This window comes from Hippichthys cyanospilos, chromosome 2 (assembly GCF_059441005.1).
Source record: "Hippichthys cyanospilos isolate Australia breed blue-spotted pipefish chromosome 2, RoL_Hcya_1.0, whole genome shotgun sequence".
Classification (NCBI taxonomy): domain Eukaryota; kingdom Metazoa; phylum Chordata; class Actinopteri; order Syngnathiformes; family Syngnathidae; genus Hippichthys; species Hippichthys cyanospilos.
In genome coordinates, this window is record NC_142370.1 from 28,034,930 (window position 1) to 28,057,778 (window position 22,849).

At 42.0% G+C, this 22,849-nt stretch overlaps 1 protein-coding gene across 8 annotated transcripts; it reads right to left on the reverse strand.

The window, feature by feature from the left end:
• Window positions 1–7,798: 7,798 nt before the first annotated feature.
• abi2b (abl interactor 2b) lies at window positions 7,799–21,884 on the reverse strand. 8 transcript variants are annotated; one of them, XM_088407827.1, is made up of 12 exons: window positions 21,723–21,884; window positions 20,083–20,250; window positions 19,652–19,828; window positions 19,098–19,115; window positions 18,448–18,563; window positions 17,277–17,423; window positions 16,496–16,620; window positions 16,111–16,311; window positions 15,550–15,714; window positions 14,621–14,704; window positions 12,272–12,457; window positions 7,799–9,633 (listed from the first exon to the last, which is right to left on the reverse strand). In XM_088407827.1, exons 1-12 carry the CDS (start codon window positions 21,837–21,839, stop codon window positions 9,458–9,460), a joined length of 1,680 nt encoding a protein of 559 aa, XP_088263953.1. In that variant the 5' UTR covers window positions 21,840–21,884; the 3' UTR covers window positions 7,799–9,457. The 8 variants fall into 8 exon arrangements, with proteins under 8 accessions (XP_088263953.1, XP_088263954.1, XP_088263956.1 ...); XM_088407828.1 differs by lacking the exon at window positions 19,098–19,115; XM_088407830.1 differs by lacking the exon at window positions 17,277–17,423.
• Window positions 21,885–22,849: the final 965 nt, after the last annotated feature.

Sequence of the window (22,849 nt, forward strand, 5' to 3'; positions counted from 1 at the left end):
CCATAATCGAGCAAATAATAAGGTAGGCAAAAACAATCTAAGAACATGTAACACAATGTATACTTAAATGGGCTTTTGTGGAGGGAATTAGGGAATTCTGGGAAAACTGGGAATTTTCGGAATATGGAGTCCTGACTTTTGTGACTTTACACACAGTACTTTGCAAACATTACAATAGTTTGAGAATGTGGAAGAACATCAAAAATGTGGGGAGAAGTACAACATAAAATAATTTTTTGGTGTCGGATAACAAATATGAGGTCATGCGAAGTTATGACTGATGAAAGCTGAGACAGTGAAGTTGCAAGGGGAAGGGGTAGTATGTGTGTGCGTGCACTCGACTGGATGGATGGGGGTTGGGGGTGGGAACAAGGGATCGAAGTCCGATGGGATGTTCTCATAATGCACTCCCTAGCAAGCTGTTAGCTCATTGCAGAAAATCCCCAGAATGGTTTCCATTTCCAGGTTCTCACAGAGGACCAATAAGGGAAGGATGCAAGGAGGGAAGCCCCTCACCCCACCCACAAAGAGCCCCCGTGCCCCCGTCAAGCCGCCTCATTTGCCAAGTTAGGACATCCAGCTGTTACACATTCCAACCTTCACATCTCCCACGCCACATCACATTCGGATACGTTTTGCTAATCTAAGCGCTGTAAAGCCCATCCGCTAGATGAATTAGATGACTATCTACAGCTCGATGACCTGCACAGAGTCGCGAAGCCACCTGGGCTCATTTCAATTACTCATATGCATTACAGCCACATAAGGTGAATTCCAGTAGTTTCGCATCCTGCAGCTGCACATTTAAATCCAGAGGGCCTATAAATACAGCAACGCCTTCAGATACCAGTTTAACTAGCCCGTAACTCAAAACACTCATATATTCAGCAACATCAGGAAGATAGACTTACAATTGGCTGGTAACTAGTTGAGGGAGGGTGACACCCCCCCCCCCCCCCCAATACTGCTCATAGACCGCTGGGATAGACACCAGCAAGCCAGCAACCCTAGTGAGGAGAAGCGGCTATAGCAAATGGATGGAAGAAGATAGATTGTGTAACGTCATCTGTTTTATTTCTGGCTTGTCTGGTGTGATGTTGTGTCACTAATGTACATCTGTAAACAACTTAACAAACTAAAGGCATACAATGTTTTGCTAGGAGTCACTATTAACACAATTTAGCAATACCTTGCTTCATCTGCAAATTCTTTCGATCTAAATTTTAAAGAAAACATGTACTGCTCCCGTTACGGCATCGAAAAGCATTCTTCTGAAATACTGGTGTGGGGCAATAAAATAAGAATGTTCATCTTTTTTCGGGCATTTTGTAGCACTTGGTAAGAGCAACCTGGAACCTGAACATATGCAATCAAAAATAACTAACAGTTGTAAAGTTTATCTTTACGTGCTCTATCACCGGCCGAAATTTGCTCGACCCCTTTTGATGTTACCGTCCATAAGCGACTGCCACATAACAAGCAAAGTACAGGCGGATTAGGGTAATTTTCGGATGTAAGGACTCCCCTGCTGGTAATTTAGTACAGATGACTGCTACTGTCCCGTTACCACATGACTGCGAGACATTCACATGATCACACAGAAATTGTTTAATTTACGCAAAATGCCATGACTTTGACAGCAGTACACCCTATTGCCAACAGAGGGCGGTATTATAACATCGACCGAACATGCGCCACACAAAATGAACCGTTGAGTACAGTACTTTATGTTAGTCATTCGTTTTTCAGCTACCAGCCAATGCACTCGGTAAGCCGTTTGAGCATGTGTTCCATATCTTTGGCATCCAGGGTAGGGTACATGTACTGCTATACACTTTATCACACTAGTAAGATCATTCAAAACACCAGTATGACCATACACGCACGCACACACACACTACCAATCCTGCAAGCACAATTGAATCTTACTACTAGTAATAGTGTACAGTACTATCATACACTACTAGGCCCAACTAGAACTAGCAGCCATGTGTGTCACTGTCATACTCAAATCATTCCTACCAACGTTTGAAAAACAACTCTGAAGCAGCTTAGACATTTCAGAGTACTAGTAAAATGACTAGGATGCACTAATAGAACAACTAACTAGTATTTTTTAACCACAATTCGTGCCGATTCTGGCTTACTAATCGTCAATTAAAATCTTACGAGTAAACTACTTTTCTGCACTAGTCACACCAGTGTTTCTGAAATAGTGGGGCGGATGACCCCAGGGAAAATTATTTGTTTTTGCCATGTGACATGAATTGTGATTAATTAAGGATTGACATTTTATTCAGGCACTTTGTTGCACTTGGGTTTTGTTCTGCTTAGAAAAACTTTTACCCTGTACCTGTATAAATGCTGTAAAAAAAAAGTAGTTAACAGTTTTTCAAAGTTACATTTATATTGCTTTTTCCTTGTGTAAATGTTAAAAAGGATACTGTTTTTGGTAAGCTTATACAATTTTTATAGGTAATAATCTTATTTATGTCGGCGTGACAAGTGGGGGGCGAGGGGGCGTGAAATGTTTTATCTTTCTTGGGGGGGGGGGCTTTGCAAAATATAATTGAGAAGCACTGTGTTAGAGAGACCCAAAAATGTACTAGAGATGCACTTTAAGTTGTATACTGAAGAAATGCTCTAACATCTTTCCATAAAGCCGTTTGCAACTTTTGTTCATCACAGAAGTAAAATAAGTTCAATTGTGCCAGGAAGTGCACATTATTAAAGTCAAGTCAAAGTCAAGTTCATCATTTATCAACGAACACTCATACAACTTAAAAAAAAAAATCAAGTGTTTAAGAGTCGATGCCGTCTTCGACTTGCTCGAGTCACGTGCCTGGAATTCCTTAGAACAAAGACGTGAAGTTGATGCCGGTGGGCACCTCGGAAGAACTCAAAACCGCTAACACTCCTACACGTTTCTTGTAAAACAATCCATTTCATGGTGTGCTCACAACAGGCAATGCAGGGAATGAGTCAATGCCTGAGGAATTCACAGAATGAGATGAAATGACAACGTCTTCCTTTTTACTCTTCATAAGTGCTTGATGTTGTCCGTGGCTGTGTTGGAGTAGGTGTAACTGTCATTCTATTCCCCTCTTTGCGCTCTCTATCGATGAATTTTATAGCTGATAATCATCAACAGGTCGAATGGAGTGCTCTACTTGGCCTCAAGAAGAGTAGCTGCTTTTGGTTAGCAGCAAAATGCCGAAAGCAAATTGGGCCACGTCTAGTCCGAATAATATTGATCTGATCAATATGTATAAATGTAAACACTTTAAGGACTTCCATCATGAAATGTGTACACTTTACACATTTCAATGTATGCGTATAAATTACATTTGGCACATTGGCGATTTCATTTCTTATTAAAGATAAGTTTTTTGGTACTGACATTCCTAACCAGGAAGTAAAACGTCTTGTTGGCGGGCCGTGCTTCTCATCGTGTATGATGTCGTTCAATGCCGCCGGCCACAAAATATCCATCCATACCATAGAACCTCTAGAACAGGGGTTCTCAAACTTTTTAGACAGAGAAATGTTTGCGGAAATAAAACAAACTAAAAATAATTTTTTAAACCTTTATTTAACCAGGAAAGGATTTATTGAGATTTTACATCAGTTTTGCAAGGAAATCGTTTTGCAAAAAACAGTGAGATTAGAATTCAACAAATGTTCAGAAAAAAAAATAAAGAGAAAACTAATTATGAGGAAAAATAAGAATGGTATTCGAATTAATAACAGCAGTAATAGTTGGAATAACAAATGGCTCTATAATTACAAGAAGAGCTGGTGAAAAGGAGTTCGGAAGTAGCATGCATGAAATAAACAAAAGGGATGAAAGAACTTAGTTTCATTTGAGCTTGCATATGGTTTCATGCCCATGGCCCAAAAGAGGACAGACCCTTCCCGCCTAACGCATTCCTTATAGCGGTAACCTCAAAACATAGTCAACTATTTGATCCGAGATTGACAGATGACTGAACTGTAGTGAATTTGGAGCAGATGAATTGAGGGAGAGTACCTGAAACAGCTTTTTGAAGTTTGAAATGTAAGTTCTTGTTCAACCACCCTTAAGAAAGAGTCCCGGTCCTTGAGAGCCGCTTAAGCTGCATGTTTTTCAGCTTTCTGTCCTCCCAACACTCCTGATTCAAATGGTCCACTCATCAGCATATTCGGTAGAACCCCGGTAACAATCCTGACCATGTGAATCAGATGCACCGGATGACGAAAACATCGTGCAGGATGGGTGGCCCTTGAGGACCGGGTTTGGACAAGCCTGCCCTATATGCCCTAGATATCTGGGATCTCAATGTTTGTGCTGCGTTTCAGAAACTGAAATGAATATTGCACAGGCCTAAGGTAAAAAGCAAGATTTAGAATTAAGTATGAAGAGATTTTTGTGTGATTGTGCTTTTAAAATATGATTTGAATTGTAGTGTATGTGACGGATGATGTTTTACACGTGAATTTTGTTTTATGTTACCGTTTCTGAAAAACTGACTTCCGTGAGATAAGTGCGTATCATTGAATCGTAAGTGCATGTGTTGCTATTGGATGTGATCACGTGCAGTCTAATCTAGATGTACATACTGTACATATACACCGCTTAATGTGTATGCTTCCTTATTGCAGTCAAGTGCCAATGGGGTCCGAAAAACCCCTGTGAAAAGTGAAATCCTCTCTTACTCGCATGTGAGGTTGGGAAACTGCTGCTGGAGGAATGGACAAAACTGGCAAAACAGTCAACTCATTGGATTATATCGTTCACTCTTGTTTGTTACTTAATATAACAATGATACTCTGACCTACGAAGTAGTGTCAACTCTTTGCTAGCATAGCCCGTAGTCATAACAAAAGGCGGTGCAACGCAACCCGGAGCCGGTGTTACCCATCATGCATTGCGTGACAATGCAGAGGAAATAAAATGTTTGAATAGGGCAGAGGGAAGTGTCTTGGTGCTGCCGTACATGCCAGGATACATGTGTGGCACCGTGTAAGTAAGGTTTTAATGGGGTGAGCAACTAAAGGGAACCACTTTCAAAGCACTGCAGCTGAATGAAAAAAAAAAAAAAACATGGTCAGTCCCACAGAACATCTTGCGAGCAGCCCTTAGAGATGGCAGATGTGATAGGAACAAATGGAAGATGGAGAGCTAAACACCCTTTCAACCCTAAATGTGAGCTTGTAACTCTGCTTCCTTCCGCTCTTAGACTTGTCATAGCCAATTGCCAGAAAACATTGCTCTCTTAATAGCAAACGTCCTTGAAAATGAAAACACTTCATCAATTGAATTAAAGTTAATGCATCAATTCATTTACACCAGCAAACATTTGGCTATTGAGCTAATTTGTTAAACACGAACATGCGCGCGCGCACAGATTATTGTGCAACAGTGTGCCGTTTCCTACTTTGTTGGCCATGTCAGCGACAAGTTTACTCTTCAGGCTCCTACATGTCCCAGAATGCCTTTCAAAGACAAACTAAACATGCACAGCAACTCTTGGTGTGTGCATGTGTGATTACGTGCATGTGTGCCTGATTGCGTGCATGCGTGTCTGATTGCGTGCATGTGTGTCTGTATTCCGACCGGGAGGAACAAACAAGCCCCCGAGAGGGGAAAATCCAAGCGAACCACATATCCCAACCTTCAACTCCCTTTTTCACCTTCCAGCTGTATCTAATATTTACTGAAATCCTTAGTGGTGATGCGCAGAACATCTGGAACAAGAACACGTTTGGTTCGCATGCGTGCACGCATGCAGACAAACACACGCAGGTACCAAAAGTGATGCAGAATGAACGAGGATCTTGTTTGGTTTGGATTTGAGCGATTGTTCTTGACAAGAAAACTCTGAAAATAATTAATAATACTATTCATTAAAATTCAAAATTTTAATGATAAAATCAATAACTATCAAATAATCCTTTCAAGTTTTTCTTCAACAAAAGACCATGGAGCAATAACATTTTTGTGGGAAGCTCTCCCTCATTAACTTCACCATGAAAACCAGAAAGCAAGCAGGCTAAGAAAGCGTACAATACAACATCTACACAAACTAATATTCACACTCACAATCAAACCTATTGGAATGTCCAATATACCTATCGTGTGTTTTTGGAATGTGGGAGGAGACCGGAGTGCCCATAAAAGACTCACACGGGCACAGGGAGAACATGCAAACTCCAAACAGGAAGGATGGGGCGCACAGGAATTGAACCCAGGACCTCTGAATTGTGAGGCAGACATGCTAAATAGTCTTTCACAGTCTTAAAGCATTCTATTGTGTGAGTGTATATATATATATATATATATATATATATATATATATATATATATATATATATATATATATATATATATATATATATATATATATATATATGATTCCAGCAGAAGGATAGTTTTGCTTTTAAGATGGGCAGTGGGAGATCAAAATCCTCAAATACTGTACTTGCTTATATATTTGTAAAGTTTAATTTAGGACATATGAGTTTTACCTGTGTACTGGGTGTGTATCCTCTGGGGCCCCGGCAGCAGCAGGATGAAAATGAAGCTGAAGCAGGTCTGCAGAGTCCACCACCTGCTGCGTCCATACATTATTGCAGGCATTTCAGGTGTAGGGTTTGAGAAGAGAGGATTTCCTGTCAGGAACCTGAAGACGCCCGATCATCCCGGGCTGACTTGAACAGTTTCTGGGGAGAAATCAATCACACAGACAGGACAGCCTCCCCAGACCCCGCGTCCCCCGCTGCATGTTGAGAGCCCTACCAGTGTCAAGTTAGGAGTCTGTATGACAACTTCCTTTGCGATGTTTTTCAAAGTAAACGTCTGATTGCCAGCGGCTGTGGCTGAAAGTGCAACTCGTGAACCCGTTTGAAATGGAGCCAAATTTGTGGCCGTCTTTTTTACAAAAGGATAGCGAACTTGACCATTCAGGTTGACACTAAAATGCATTTTAAATCTTCAGAGGTCCACTTTTTACCTTTTCATAGCCGAATGGTTTAGAACTCTCTGCTCAAATTGTGCTCGCGGGGAGCTAAACGGCAAACGTTTTTTTAAAACATCTTTTTTTCTTTCATTTCAATAACGCAGGCAGGCAACAGCACACTTTTAAAGTAAATTCAAGACGATCGGGGGGAAAGGGTACTAATCATCCATCCAACACGTCAGACAAAACATTTGATCACTTTCCATATGCTTGCCTGTCTGTTCACTGTTCAGACTTGTCTTCCATTTCAGTACCTGTCTAAGGTGCGACGTAAGGCTGCATTCTTTCCTGGGGTTATGTGTGTGTGTGTGTGTGTGTGGAGGGGGGGGGGGGGGGGGGGGGTCATGAAAGACAGCTCTTTTCGAGTTCCAACCTCGCAAATTAACAGGGGAAAAAGTCTGCAGGTAATTCCCGGTTTTGCTTCCTTCATTCCATCATGCATCATCTTTTTAATTTATTGTCAAGTATAAGGCGAATGGCGGTCAGAGCAGATGATTGTTCAAACATGTCCTCTTTCGAAGCTAAAGAACACAAATATCCCTTTTAGCTTCATCTACACTGTCTGTACCCTGTCTGTACATGTTTAGTCCACTTTGCATTGCTGTAGTTTTCCACCTCAGGGCCTCCACACAAAAATCACACTGAAATCCCATCACTCGTCTCGCCGCCTGAATGGCCTGTAGGCGCTTAAGTGGGTTCTGCATGCGTCAGCCTTGTCTGAGCATGCAAAACGACATGGCGCATTGAAAAATAAACTTTTAATCAAAATCTCAGGTGAATTTAGAGACAATGACAAGCAGTGAAATGTACTCCTTATATCTTTATTGTCTTCATTCTCTGGATGTTACAAATATGAGACTCCTGCAAATCAACTTCAAATGTGCAACACAATGGCGTCATGGACCGTGTGACCGGACCTCCCGTCAGGTTCTCCTCCCCTTACAACCCCGACTCCTCCCCTCAAGTCAAACAACAAGTCACTGGGGCGTGAACTCGGGAAGTTGAACAGTTTCTTTGGATGAGGCAGGCCACAACTGCTTCTTTCTATTAAGTCTCACCTTGCCGTGTGGGTTTGGGAGAGAAAGCACAGATAATAATGGCATGCAAGAATCACATACAAACCCACTGGAATATTTGTCTTTTTTTTTTTTTATATAGAAAATAAAGTTTCTGGCTTAGGTACCCAGGCCACGCTTACACCAGACATTGCCAAGCGCATTTAGATGATACACCCTTCAAAATGCTGACAACCAAGGTATCGGATGTCATGGTTTCAAAAAAAAAAAGTTATCATCATTTCAACACAACAGCCATCTTTTCATATTCAATGAATCCTGTTTCAAGGACATAATGCGTCACTTTTATATTAGTTCTTCTACATCGTTTCACTACAAATGCATGTTCTTTTGGTTAAAACAACTTGAGAAAGTGGAGGGGGGGAAGCTATCCCACTCTACCCAACTGCAACACACATCTCAATATGGCACGAGTGTCTTCAAAACAACCTAAATGCATCATGACCGGTGGAAACAAAACGTGTCACACCATACCTAAAAATATTAAGACATACTGTATAGCATCACGATAGAACCATTTTTTTCTTCCTTCAAGTAGAAACATGCCACGCCGCAAATCCTTTGAGAACTAAAAACAAAAGGAAAATCGTCCCCATCACTTAAGAACACTGCGACTTGAGCAGCTCCGAGCTGGAGGCGGACCTCCGGCCGATAAACGTCTGTTACTGAGCAGAGACGCTGCACATTGTGCAACTGAAGATTTGACCTCTCACTTCTTTGGAAGCTCACGCGATCTTCCATGACTGTAAACGTAAAAGGATGTAGACATTTTCTGCCTTCTTTTGGGTGACCCGCCTCCGTATGGCCGCGTGTCCCTTTAAGACACCGGATGTGCTTATCGCGACTGTTGGTGCAGCAATCCAACATGATCACTACCCACATAAAAACTTGCTGCATGGTAAGTTTGTCCAAAGAGATGATTTTTCTCTCCAATGCCACTGGCCTGCGTAGGCGCCGCCTCTCTTCTTCTCTCTTCTCCTCTCCTCCTGCCCCGATGCCCGAGCCGCAACACGAATTTCTTCCTCCTCAGCAGCTCGGTTTGCCCGCACACGAGAATCCAAATAAATATTCTAGTCTAAAATGAGGGCAATTTGGCAGAACTAATTCAAAGAAAACGCCTTGATGTGGAACACAAAACTCTCCGAATCAACCGACGGCCGGGGGGGAAAAAAGAAAAAAAAAAAAAAAAAAAAACACGAAAGGAAAAAGTAGTGGTTGTTGAGGTGGCGAGGATGACTGGGCGTCGACTCTCCGCTGCATCCCATCCCAGAGGTGATCATGCTCTGTCTGTTCAGTCTTTGACCCTTGACCCTTGGCTCTCCCCTCGTTCCTTCCCGACTGCTTCTTTCTCTTGTTACTCGGAAGAGGGGGGAGGGTTGTTTCTCAATCAGCGTAGTGCATGATGGATTCGACGTAGTTGCCCGGGAAGAGGCCCGTGGTTCCGTTCATTACTCCCTCGTACCAGCCATCGTCGTTCTTCTTGATCACGTAGATGATGGCGCCCTCCTGGAAGGACAGCTCGTCTTCTTTGTCTCGACTGTAGTCGTAGATCGCCACCACTGTTGGGACAGTCCGAGGAGAAACGTTACCTTGGCTTACACGGTTAGCAGCTAAGTCCTCGACCGCAAATCCACTGAGAACACCTTGAATTTTTCTTTCATATTTTGTTTCCTTCAAAATGTTAGCATTTTTACAGTGTTTTAGAGTTGTGTTTTCCATGTCACAACTGAAAACATATCACACGACGTCAGGATTATTTATTACTGACAGCTCTCAAGTAGACGTTTAGTCAAGCGCTTTATTTTCTTCTTTTTTTTTTAATGACTCTGGGCTGTATTTTTCCCAACAGTAACGTTAACTATTTTGGCTACGCTGCTCTACCCAGCCCCGATGGTAGAGAAAATGAGAGCCAACCGCACCAGAGACTTTTGTAACGTTCGTAAATCTGAAAAGAAAAGTTCGAGTCAAAACTTGCACTCTTTTCTTATGAAAAAGGTCATCTAACGACCCTAATTAAAATACACTGGCGGAAAAAAAGCTTTAACTTTTAAAAGGTATACGCTTTTTCAAAAAGGAACAAAAGGCAAGTTGTTGAACTAACTTAAAAAAAATGAATAAACAATATTATATATATATATATAAGTAGGGCTGCAGGGCTGCACGACTAGGTCCAAAATGATAAATCACAATTATTTTGGTCAATAATGAAATCACTATTAGACATGTCTATTTATTGCCCTATTTTCAAACAAGCAGTATACAAACAAGGCTTCAAGGCTGGATGCCTACAAATTAAAATAAATAAATCAAATAAACAATGAAATGAAATTCACCCAAGACACAGCAAAAACTTGGCACACGGGGCAACGTAGCTAACTAACTTGCAAACCAATGAAAAAAAAACGTGCTTGGTTTTACATGTACGCTAGCCGGCTTTTTAAAGGCTAATATCATTGAGGATAAGCTTAATTATCGGGAGGGCCAATATCGTGATCGCGATTAAAATTCAATTAATTGCGCAGCCCTAATGTGAAGCGTTTACACAAAATCAGGCTTTCGCCTCCTTAAATGAAAATTGAGATATTGCGTTGCGCACATTCCCCTTTTAAATGGTGCGCATCGTTTTCCAATCCCTTATTATCGATTACAATGTGAACTCTATGACTGCTGGGAAATGAAAGTCAAAACCTTAAGGAGGTTGTTTTTGTAGAAATGCCAACATTGGCATCTTGATTTGATTTTATTGGAAAAGCAAAGTGGTGAAGGTCAATCACCCAAATAAGATGGCCTCTCTATGCCAAAAATCTCTGAAGTAAAATAGTGCACGTCTCTCACAATATCCCAAACTCATTATGAACAGTGTATATACATACGCATGTATACGTACAAAAGGAAATCAAATGAAAAGGCGAGCAGTTTGCAGAGCCTTGCTCATGTAAACTTGCAGTTTAGCCGTTAATAAATGGTCAAAGCAGCAATCAAGCTTCATCATGCACATTTGCAAGTACGATTGATGTAGGTAGGATAATAACTTAAAAATATATTTTTTTTATTGACTTTTTAGGCCGTATTCATTATTCTCAAGAGGTTCATTTTTAGCAAGTTTTAGTAAGTCACCACCACAGCGGTTGCTGGTCCGTGTTTGGGTGGGATGCAAAAAAGTTTGCTGTCGTGCCGAGACAATTTGTGGAATCCGACCAAACACGTGAATAGGCCGGGTGCCGTGATGATATATACTGTACTGCATGTAAGTCAGTCTCTATGGAGTGATTATATTCAAGCGAAGTCATCCACATAAAAACTTGATTCCAGTGCGGACCGGTACTCATACGCAGCCTATCTAATGGTTCACGCTCGTGCATGTAGCTCAAAAGTACCAGACTACACATGTAATATTCTTACGTTGAAGAAGAAGAAAAAAAAAAAAGTTCTCTTTTGTACAAACAATAAAGGCCACATTGCATCATGTTACCAATTCATTGCGTCACAGCTCCTCTGCCACGCATGCCACATACGTGATACTAATTGTCGCCGCACATACAGTAGATTCCCACACACATCACATACGACCTACTGCCTGATCAATTTTGCAATTAAATGTGCCAACTAGTCATTTAGGTTCATTTGATCTAGCGGGCAATGTTCCACCGCCTCCGTTGTCGCTTTGTTTCCTGGTGTGCAAAAATAAATAAATAAAAAAAGGGAAACGGATAATTATCAAGATAATTACAAAAACAGACAGTGTTTGTTTTTGGCCATAAGAGCCATGAGCATGCTGAAAGGAAGATAAAATGGAACAAGACCTACGGGTTAATTGCTCTCAAGGTAGTTATATACGACAAATAACGCATTGAGTTAATCCACCTATTCCAACGATGCACGGTGAAAGGCAGAACAATGAAATGCTTATCCACCAAACGGCAAAACGCACCATAAACCCACATCACCTGTTGCCGTTTATGTAACAGAATTTGAAAGTTACGGCTTCTTGTCTTTATCAGCTTTGAGTTGAACAAACATTCCAACATTTCACACAGAATTATTACATTCAGTAATAAAGACCAGAATGTGGATTTTCACTATATGCGGGACAGTTTTTGTGACTTTTTGGAGTGTGATGTACAATATATATATATTTTTAATATACCGTAGCTTTGGTCTAATAAAGTCTGGAGAACACTGAACCTAAAAGCAGACCTTTTTCCATGTAGCTGCGTGGCGCCCAGGGCGGGTCCTCCTCTGCGTATGGATCGCTATACTCCACTACAGCCGATTCCTCTTCTTCCTCATCATCCTCGTAGTCCTCAGGCGGAGGAGGGGGAGGTGTAGAGTCCTCAAAGACTGGCTCGTCTGCAAGGGGCGGCGGCGGTGGGACATCTGAGACTAGTTGGAGGGGGAAAAAAAAAACCTCATTAACACACAACAAAAACAAACTTTTGTTTGTAGCAGACAATTCCCATGCAATGGAGAAAAGGAAGATCGCATGCCATTTTGTTTTTGTCAGTTGGACATGCATGGAATGACAAGGTTTACGTTTGCATCCAGAAATGTCAGTAGGACACATGCTTTTTAGTCAACCCCCTAAGATAAAACACGAACACTGCTCTTTAGCCACCCCCTTTTTTTTTGCTGCACTTAAGTTTTTCTACAGTTGTACTTACACACCTCAGTTAAGGATAGTCCACTTCACAATAGAAACTAGGACTCATTTCAAGTTGCATCATTCCATATGAGACACGCAAACAACAATAGAACTCAATGACATGTTCCAAACGTGGCCATGCAACCTCACATGACGTACACGAGTCAATGAGGCAGACAGCAAATCACTCAATGTTGAGTGACAGGATAATGATAGAAGTGGGAACAAAAAAAAAAAAAACACATTTTGCCAATAGGATTTGAGCCATGAACTCAAGTAAAAAGCCAGATCTTGCAGAATTAGACCAACTGCCGTCTGGACGTCTTGACTGTTTTCAAAAAAAAAAGTCTGGAATTGAAAGAGTTAACGGCGACAACATTAATAAATATTGTTTTTTTCAGTCATAGCCTCAAATATTAAAACTGAAAAGTTAGTTGCGGCAATGAGGAATCTCTTCCACCAGTGAGCGAACAATTGAAGTCTATGTAAGAGCCCAATTAGAACCATAACTGACCTGTTACTTTAACTCATTGCCGTAGATTCCCATGTGACCAAAGACTGAAAGATTAAGTGCATCTGTTCTGAAGCAGGTAGCTACGTGTTGTGGAAAAGGGGCTTTTTCCAAATCAGTTCCTCAACAAAAACAAAGTAAGTAATTAAGGACATTGTGAAGTCGGGCTCAAGTTTGAGTATCATAAATAAGACTGGAAATTGTTAACCCTTTTAGTTGGGATGGGCAATTTTGCCTTAAAATCAAATGCCCGAATCATTTTTTCAGAACCCCCCTATTTTTTTTAGGAAAATAAGTAAAATTACATAACATTCAAAAAAAGTTTCGAATTGACTTCAGCTAGCATTTACCATACGTAACTCAGAATAAAACGTTGTTCTATTGCGCTACATCTGTAAACGAAAGTAGCGCAATAGAACAGCATATGAAATTGATAAAGTGCAAATTTAAAACTTTTTTTCAACATTCTTAAAGATAAACATTACAACTTGTATCACTTAGGAGACGAATAAAACTATTTCAATGAGGTGCTGCCAAATTCGTGGTTTACCAGCTATACAGTGACAATAAAGGGATTCTTTTCTATTCCATGCAAGACCCGAGGTGTGTGCTTGGTACAGTCCCTTAAAAAATAATAATAATACATTTTTGACAAGGACGAGCAGCCTGTTCACTGCCTTTGACGAGAGGGATGCCTTGCTGCACACAACACATCTCCCGCACTTTTCTTCTGTGTATTTGTATGGGTACGATGAGCGACGTGCTTCCACGATCGCTCTCAATCGTGCCAATTCATTATCACATGCTACCATGTGTAAATGACTCCCACATCGCTGAGCTGCATTTTAGCAGCAGTTTCATGGATGACACAGTCTTGTTCCTGTCGTAAAGCTTGACATGTTACATACTCGGTCCAGCGCCACTGATTTAGTTGCCAAAATAAGTTTGTTGTGAACAAACGTTGCAGCGGTAATCGCTCCACGTAAGCAAAAACAAACGATTCCCAAACCAATGACGGCACAGCTCCACTCTTTTAAAAACAAACGCTTCGCTTTAATATTTAGTTGTAGCCATGTTGCACAAGTCTTATGTTTGGAGTGTGTGGGGTAAACATCATGAGGAATGCAGAAGTTACAGAAACTCAGGGGGGCCAAACGTGCCAGAGCAAAAAAGGCTAGTAAAATATCGATTTTAAACCGTCGTAACAAGATAATGGAATTAATCAATAAGATCGATACATCGCCCAGGCCAACCCTTTAAGTCACACAACTTTCCAGATAGTGATGTAGAGAAACTAGAGAACTAAATTTTGGTCTAACAGCAGATGTGGATGCACTAATGACAATTGCGTGTAAAGAGGGAGCTCATGCAGAAGGCAAATCGAACCACTTACTGGTCTCCTGTACGCGGGCCACAAAGCCCATTAGGGGCAGCTGAGGAGTGATCTGCATTGAGGGGGGCGGGGGCGCGAGGGGGCCTGCAATTTCCAAAACAGTGTTCAAATAATGAGAATGAGCGGTCAGGATGGGAACATTAGCAGATCATTTATTTCAGTGCATTGAGGCTACTGCGATGTGTACGAATTTTCCCATGTCTTTAACACTTCACTATACGTGGATTCACAATCTGTACAGCCATTTATTTTCCACGTTAACTAGTCGCCGTTTTTGTGTACCAGCCATATTACGGCACCATATGCAAAGTTTTACTTGAGTGCTATTTTGTGTCCTTTTGAGGCCAAGAACCTATGTTGAAATTTGATGTACTTCATGAGGTCCTTTGCCGCCATCTTGTGGCAACTATAAACCCTTTTAGAGCTGGGATAGGGAACTACGGTTTCTCAAGAGCCGCATCCCGCCTGTTTTCGAGCTCCCTCCTTCAAAACCCCTGATGAGGTGATCCTTTGAATCAGCTGTGGTGAAAGATCTATCAAATACAGGCATGATGCAGCTCCTGAAGAACTGGAGTTCTTCATTCCTGTTTTTAGAGGGTTGTCAATTACTTTTGAATTTTAGTGCGGGAACACTGCATTGGAAAAGATTATTCCACTAATACCAGAGATGGGAAATCCAGGCGCAGAAATGAAAACCCCGGCGTAGTTTATCTTTAGCCACGGGTGCTTTCTACTAAACTGGCAGGATAGCAAGCTTGGTTGCGTAGAAGCACCCACGAGCCCCACAGCAGTCAGATGAAAAATAAACAAAAAATAATAATATTGGTACAATATTCATTCATAATAAAAGTGTGAGCAGAAGTAGGAGGTCACTTTAACAAAACACTTAAAAAAAAGGAACCTGAGTTAAGATCAAATATAGCTTATACCTTGATTCTGGGCAAAGTGTGGTCCACCATTAAGCTGGTTCTGAGTAGGTGCAGTGTTAGGCTGGCCAGTGACAGAAGAGGGGCGGCGGTATGGCAGGGATCCTCCCACATGAGCATTTTGGGGCAGCTGAGGTGGGCGGTTCATGCTGTAGAACTGAGGAGCGCCTACAGGAAAGCGCCACCACCAGGCAACAGAGCACATTTAGAAGGAGTTTGGTGTTCTCTTTAAATAAAAAAAAAGCCCCTTTGTGGAATATTTGCACAACACAAAAAAAGTACTTGCACAACACAAAGGCTGAATTCAAGCGTGACGTCACAATGACAGGACATTTCTGTGAAGGTGGAAAATATGCAGGGGGATCACAGGGTCGGAGATAGCATCAATTAGACATGCAATTGCAACACGAATGCATCTTTAAGTGCTCCTCAGAACTTTGACAATAATCCTGAATGAGTGGTGAATTTTCTGACCGCATTTACAGCTTCACAAGTCTGCACATGGATCATAAAACTCAGCCGAGATGATGGGTGGATGGCCTTTGCGCACAGGGTTAGACTCACCTTGTGCAGTGTGTCCATAAGTAACGGGTCCAATGCCAGTGGGGGCTGTGGAGGTGGGGAGCTGGGGAGGGGGTGGGGGTGCATGCAGGATCTCAGCAGGTGGGTTAGAGGTCTGGGAGGGACCGTCAAGGACAGGGGGTATGGGACCGGGTGTGGTGGCAGTGTTGGGTGTAAGTTTATTTGTGTTAGATGGAGCAGGGGCTGAGGGAATGTAGAGGTTCCAAAAAGGTGAGAAAAAGGAAGAAGAGGAGAAAAAAAAGGTGAGGGAGAAGAGGAGCATTCTAATATCCTTAGGGATCATTCACATTCTCATCTCACTTTCAGTCTCAAGAATGTCCAGAAGCCAGACATTCATTAATTATAAGAAGACAAACATGGGTGGTACCTGGGAAAGCAGTGGGCGGGGCTGGGGTGGGCACAGCAATAGGCACACCCACACTGCCGCTGCCGCTGTTCTCCCGGCTGCTGCTGCGACTGCTGCTGGGGTGGCTGCCTCCGCTGCTCCCACTGCTGGGAGTGCGTCGGTGAAGATGTCAAGGCGAGCACATGCAAAAAAAAAAAAAAAAAACAACAACAACCCAATCACCATCACATTCACTATGTTCAGATTTCCGCTCATACCTACGATTGGAACTTCATAGCACAAACCGATCGCGGAAAAACACACTCCAATGATATCACAGACATCGAAAGCAGCTTATCAAAAGATGAACGCCAACATCAGCACATAAAAGACAAGACACGACGCTCTGAAATAGCAGAAAGCAGAGTTGCCGTGAGATGAGGATGGATGAAGCTAAACATATTCAAAACCTTCCGTCCATTAAGTTACGTTTTATGTTGGGATTGCTCTTGCGTGACTTTTGTTTGTATCATTCAGCAAACAATTGTGTTGACTTTTATTTTGAGAGGATATTCCGCACACACAACTTTGGTACACAGCTGCTCAGTATATTGCCCTCATTGCTGTACAGGCTATGCCAGTCTGAGTATTCACCATGTGTGGAATAATCAGGAGATGGGGCTTGGACTCCAAACAAGGATTAGTTTACGGTAGGTCAGGTTTAAGTGTGGGAAAGGTGATGAATAAAGGGGCAGGAGGTAGCCCAGCGGGCCCCGGTTTTTACACATATAGTGAGACATGCTGGGAAGGGGGAGGGGGGTACCTGTACGTGCGGTTCCTCTGATTAACAGATGCATTGCGTGCTGGGCTCTGCAGGGGGTGCGCCATGTTGCGCGTCGGGCTTGAGACGTAGTCGTTAGGGACAACGGGAGGACGCACCGGCTCAAGCGTCCTATATGGGGAGTGCCGCCTGTGAGAGGGTCAGGAGTTGAGGGTGGGTGGAGGGGCATCCACAGAGAATTGTAGGAGAGGGGAAGGAGGATAGCGGGAAACAAACAAGTGCAAACTTAAAAAAAAATGGGTAATGACAATGTGGAACGTTGGGGCAGGCTGGGGTGAATCCACAGGCAGCAAATGTTGGGCAGAACCGATGCAGCATTACACTGCCTGAAACAGATTCAGTCTAAAGCTGATGTATAGCATATAACGCCGATATGCTGAAAAAAAAATTAAATACAAGTGACACAGTATTTAAAATAAATACCGGGTAAATAAAATAGATTAATACCAACTTCAACAAAGTTAGCTGCTCTGGCGTAAAGGTGTTATAATTAATGGTAGCATGTTGCTATGAAGAGTATGTGGCAGCCAAGAGTGGGAAAGCCGGTACCAAACAGCTGACGTCAAGTAATTAAAAAAGTAAAAAAAAAAAATGAAAAAAAAAAGGGGGGGGCGTCTTTAGACAAAGACTGCAGCATTGGAGGTGTAGCTGTGCTTACATGCTTCTTGCCAAAACAAACACTAATTCACACTTCAGAAAGTCGCTGAGCAGATGGGACACAGTCACTCATGAAGCAGCACACAATTCTTAAAATCAGCCACACGCTGACATACAAAAACAGAAACCCGAAGACTCAGGAAGGTTTCCAAAGTGACGAGAACACAGCACTTTTCAGCTGCATGAGCAAACAACAGCTGGGATTAGAGACACATTCAACATGGTGAAAAGCTGCCAGTTTTATGGCATTTGCTTTGGATGGCAAAATACGCTGCCTGGATATACACGCAAAAGTGCACACAAATATGCATTCGCATCCTTGTTTAGTTTCTCCTTTACTTGGTGACAAGAGTGAGTGTTTGAGTGAGTTGTTGCCTTCCTGTCACCTATGTGAACCTCATGTTTTGACGGGTAAGGCAAGAGGGATGGACAAGAACCACAAACACAAACTAATGTTTATCTGAGCCCCCCCCCCCCAAAAAAAAAGGTTACATACCCAAGGGTCCCTTTCCCACTCATTGGTGGACTGGGCGGCTTCTGTGTTGGGGGGTTTGTGCGAGGGAGTCCACCACCACCACCACCACCACCGGTTTTCATGCTCTGAGCACTAGCCTACACAGAATAACAAGCGTTAACGGCAGCCGTTTCATAGTAGGATCATTCCATAAATTATAACAAAAAACAAAGGGACAATGTGTAAGATTAAGACCATTTTTCATGATGGACAGCAGGAGGTGCTGCATTTACCATTGTCTGTAGCTATAACAGACATGGCAGCCTCCAGGGGAGTGCCACCCCCCATGTAATATAATTTAATGATAACTAGACCAATGATTTTATTTAAAACATACAATTGGCCATTAAGAACAAATTTATTTGCAAGTTTTTTAAATTAATGATAATTAAATGTATTCTTTTAATGATAAAGGGTCTAAATCTTACACATTGTTCCTTTAAAAGGAGTAGTTTTTTTTCAACTTTTTTTTCAACTTGTTTAAAGTCATGTTCAAGAATTTTCTGGCATCAAAATTTTCATCTACTCCTTCAAAAGAAAATCAAAGTACTTTCACAGCAATTTCCAACAACAACGAAAGCAGAAAGCAAAACACCTTTCCTTGTTTTGAGGGTCAGCTTTAAAAATCTTACCTTAAACCTTTGCAACCACTATGGTTACAAAGATTAAAAAAGGTGAGCAGAGAGAAAGAAAGAGAAAGAAAATCAGCAGATTAGTGCGCAATAGAAAAGAGGAATACAGACCACGAGTTACTCCCTTTTACTGTAGAAGCCTTAACAAACGAGCAAAGAAATGTCTAAACCAAGCATTCTAAAGTCATCATGATAGAAAAATAAATAAGAATGGATGAAATGAAAAAAATGTTCAATACAGTTAAATGAGGCATTCCGTTTTCTGAGAGGTATACATGTATTTCCCATCCATCAGCACAAATGATAAATGGTTAGTTTAGCCACGTGATTTTGACAAACATGGATCAGAATCAAATAAGAAACCTGAAACATGAAAATGTTCTCAATTCATCGTTCATTCTATGTTCAATTCATTTTGTTTATACAAAACTGCACTAGACAGAAACTGAATTTTGAGTTCTGTACCAGACAAAGTAATGATGGTGGGCTAAAAAGCAGAAGCAGGTGTTTCAAAGGCACTAGAAATAATAAAACAGCCTTAATTTTCACTTCACCTTGACACCATGGCCCATGTCATCCAACAGGCCGTAGTCGATAGGCTTGCGGATATAGCGCACAGGTCTCTCCGGATTGGCCGGGGCGATGATCTTGTGAGTGCGGGACGTGTTCTTGTTAGTGGTGAGGATGCCAATCTCCCGCCTGGCCACCTTCTCTTTGTGAATGTCCACCGTCTAAGTGCATTAAAAGGTTTTCATTATGTTTCCTCAAAAATATACTGGTGCTCTATTTCTTGATCGAGAGCATGGCAACAGGCACTAAGGAATACTTTAATAACGTGTCATTTAATAATAGTGAGGGAGGCATTAACATCTTTTTTAGACTCTAGTCTCTGTCTTGCATTTATGTCTCATATCACGGATTGGTTTGGAACACGATGCTCTCGTTCAATGGGAAAATATCTGCATGCCAGCAGAACAGCGGCCACCTGAGAGATGTGGTTGATCGAGGACTCCATTCGGCGTAGCTGCGAGGCCTGAATGTCCAGCATTTGCAGGACATTGTTAGCCAGCGTGTTGATCAAGTAAGCCACGCTGGCCAGCGACTGCGTTGTGTAGTTCTTGGTTTCTTCCAGAGCTCGTTGTTTATCTGGAGACTAGAAGAGGCAATGGCATTTACAGTATTATTATTATTAAGATGTAATTACTTGGCCCATTTCTCCCACTATAGTGTTCAGTGACAAATGAGATAAATGCTCCAAGCCTCCGTGATAACGGACTCAACGACAGTCTACCATAGAACTGAACTAACAAAAGAGCTAAATAAATGTGTGGAGGTAACTGGTGTGCCCACGGACATGGTATGAGCATCAAAGGAAGCAGTGTTTCCAGTTCCTTGGTGACATGATGTTAATGTCAAGAGTATGCTGCGAAAGAATGCAGTCTACTGTGGGATGCTGTTCATTGTGAAGCTGCCATAACTCAGCTGCAACACTATCGCCATGCTTCTCTACCCATACAAATCCCATCTGAATGAAACTACCAACATTTTGATATTGAGGGAGGCTGTCTGGGAGGAAGTTATTCTCGAAAGGAAGCAAGTAGGAAAGTAAACAGCTTGGCAATATGGTATCTAGTCCTGGGAAAGGGAGTGTGAGTGAGTGTGTGTGTGTGTGTGTGTGTGTGTGTGGGGGGGGGCGCAACAGTCAACAGAACAGCCTGTCAGACCTGCTTTTCCAGAGGTGTAAAAAAATCAAATCTTTTCAAAAACCCTGTTTTAGTAACACACTAATCATAGAGCCAAAAACAACGTTTACTAAATGAATAATTGCCAAGCACATTACAAACAGCTCCCGGACATTATCAACAAATGGAGGCGAGACGGTTAAAAATACAAATGGATCAAATTGTCACAGGCGCCGCTGTACCAACTTGATTGTGAATCTGATTGGAATGACGAGCAACTATTAGCACAAATATGAACACACACACACAATATATATATATATATATATATATATATATATATATATATATATATATATATATATATATATACATACACACACACACATATACACATACACGTATAAGAACAGGTAACATGACAAGCCCCCAAGCCCCTGATGGGTCGCAGGGTTTGTGCACCAGATCGTAAATCAGCCGATTGAGTGCCACAGCTATAACAATGTGTCGACTAACGATGACCGGAAATTTATCAGCCTTCTCCAGTCCTGTATTCACATTCGCTCGTCTCACAGGCAGATGGCTCGCAGTTGTATCGGAAAGCCCAGTAGTCAAATCAATTCATTATCGGCGCAATTCAACACATAGCTGTCTGATGGGCAGCTGCAAGCTATATATGGGCTAAAGCGATAGCCCTCGGCGATTGTGAAAGTCACAAAGGTATTTGTGCCGTGGGAATGGCATTCATTTCGGAACCGTGTGCGCTAGGCACAAGACTGTACCCGCGAGTTGGATACAAACGAGCATTTTTTTTGGTCCTTTTATCAGAGCTTGGCTAACACCGCATCTCGTCGAAAGCACTAGCAACAGCTACTCGAGCAGCGTTTGTGATACTTGCAAATACCCGTAAGAAAAACGAATTCTCATATAGAAAAATGCTTACCTGGACATAGTTGCTCTCGCAATATTCGGCAACTCTTTCCAAATTAGTGAAACTATCCAGGAGAGCGCTGCGACCTGCTGGAATCTCCTCTTCCAAAAGCATTTGTAGCTCCGCCATTTTCACATCTTTAGCGGGGCAGTGTGGGCTCAGTGGCGCCGCAACGGTTGCGTGCGGTACTGCAAGCATCACTCGCTGATAGCGTAAGGCCGTAGTGTGCTTGTGTGTGTGCGCACGCGCGTGTGTGTGTTGGGATGTCAACAGTACAATCACAGTCATTACAACTCCCGCACAGGACACTAAATAAATGTCATTTACGGTCACATCTTTTTTTTCTTTTATTTAAAAGTTTAAGTACCTTCTGACATGTGCAATATATAAGTTCGCACCCCCCACCCCAAAAAAACCAAATAGCCACCCTAACGTACAACTCAATGGCAGTTTTATGGGGAACTTGCACCCCCTTGTGGAGTTAACCTTATGTAAAAATGCGAGGTTGCATGTGCGCATGTGAGGATGTCTCGTTCTTGGAAAACGTTTTCAATTAAAAACGCGGAGAGGAAAAGGTCAAAGGCCAGATTTATGAATAAAAGGAAAACAGAAAGAGAACTGAGATAAGGATGCAGGTATTGTATGTATGGACAGTTTTGCTCTTATTGAATCCTGACGGCCGGCAAGGTGAAAGACTGGTTAGTACGTCCACCCCATATAGGGAGGTCGAGGGTTCGACTCCCTTTGTGGGGTTTTCATGTTCTCCCGGTGCCCATCTTCTCTGGTACTCCAGCTTCTTCCCACCTTTCTTAAACATGCACGGTAGGTATACTGTGTGTTTGTGAGTGTGAATGTTTGTTAGTCTCTGTGTGCCCTCCGATTAGTGTACCCTGCCTGATGCCCAAAGTCAGCAGGGATAGGTACCAGAAAGTCTGCGATTCTTGTGAGGACAAGCGGTGAAGTAAGATAGACGGATTATGTTGTTTTTTTTACGGTTGGAGAGGATTCCAACTTAAAATGGTCAATATCATCTCATGTTATATTTATTGCTCAATATCATCTGATGTTAACAATTACTAACAAGATGCTTGATTTGATCGCTCCAGATATTTTAGTATTTCTTCACTTTTTTCACAATT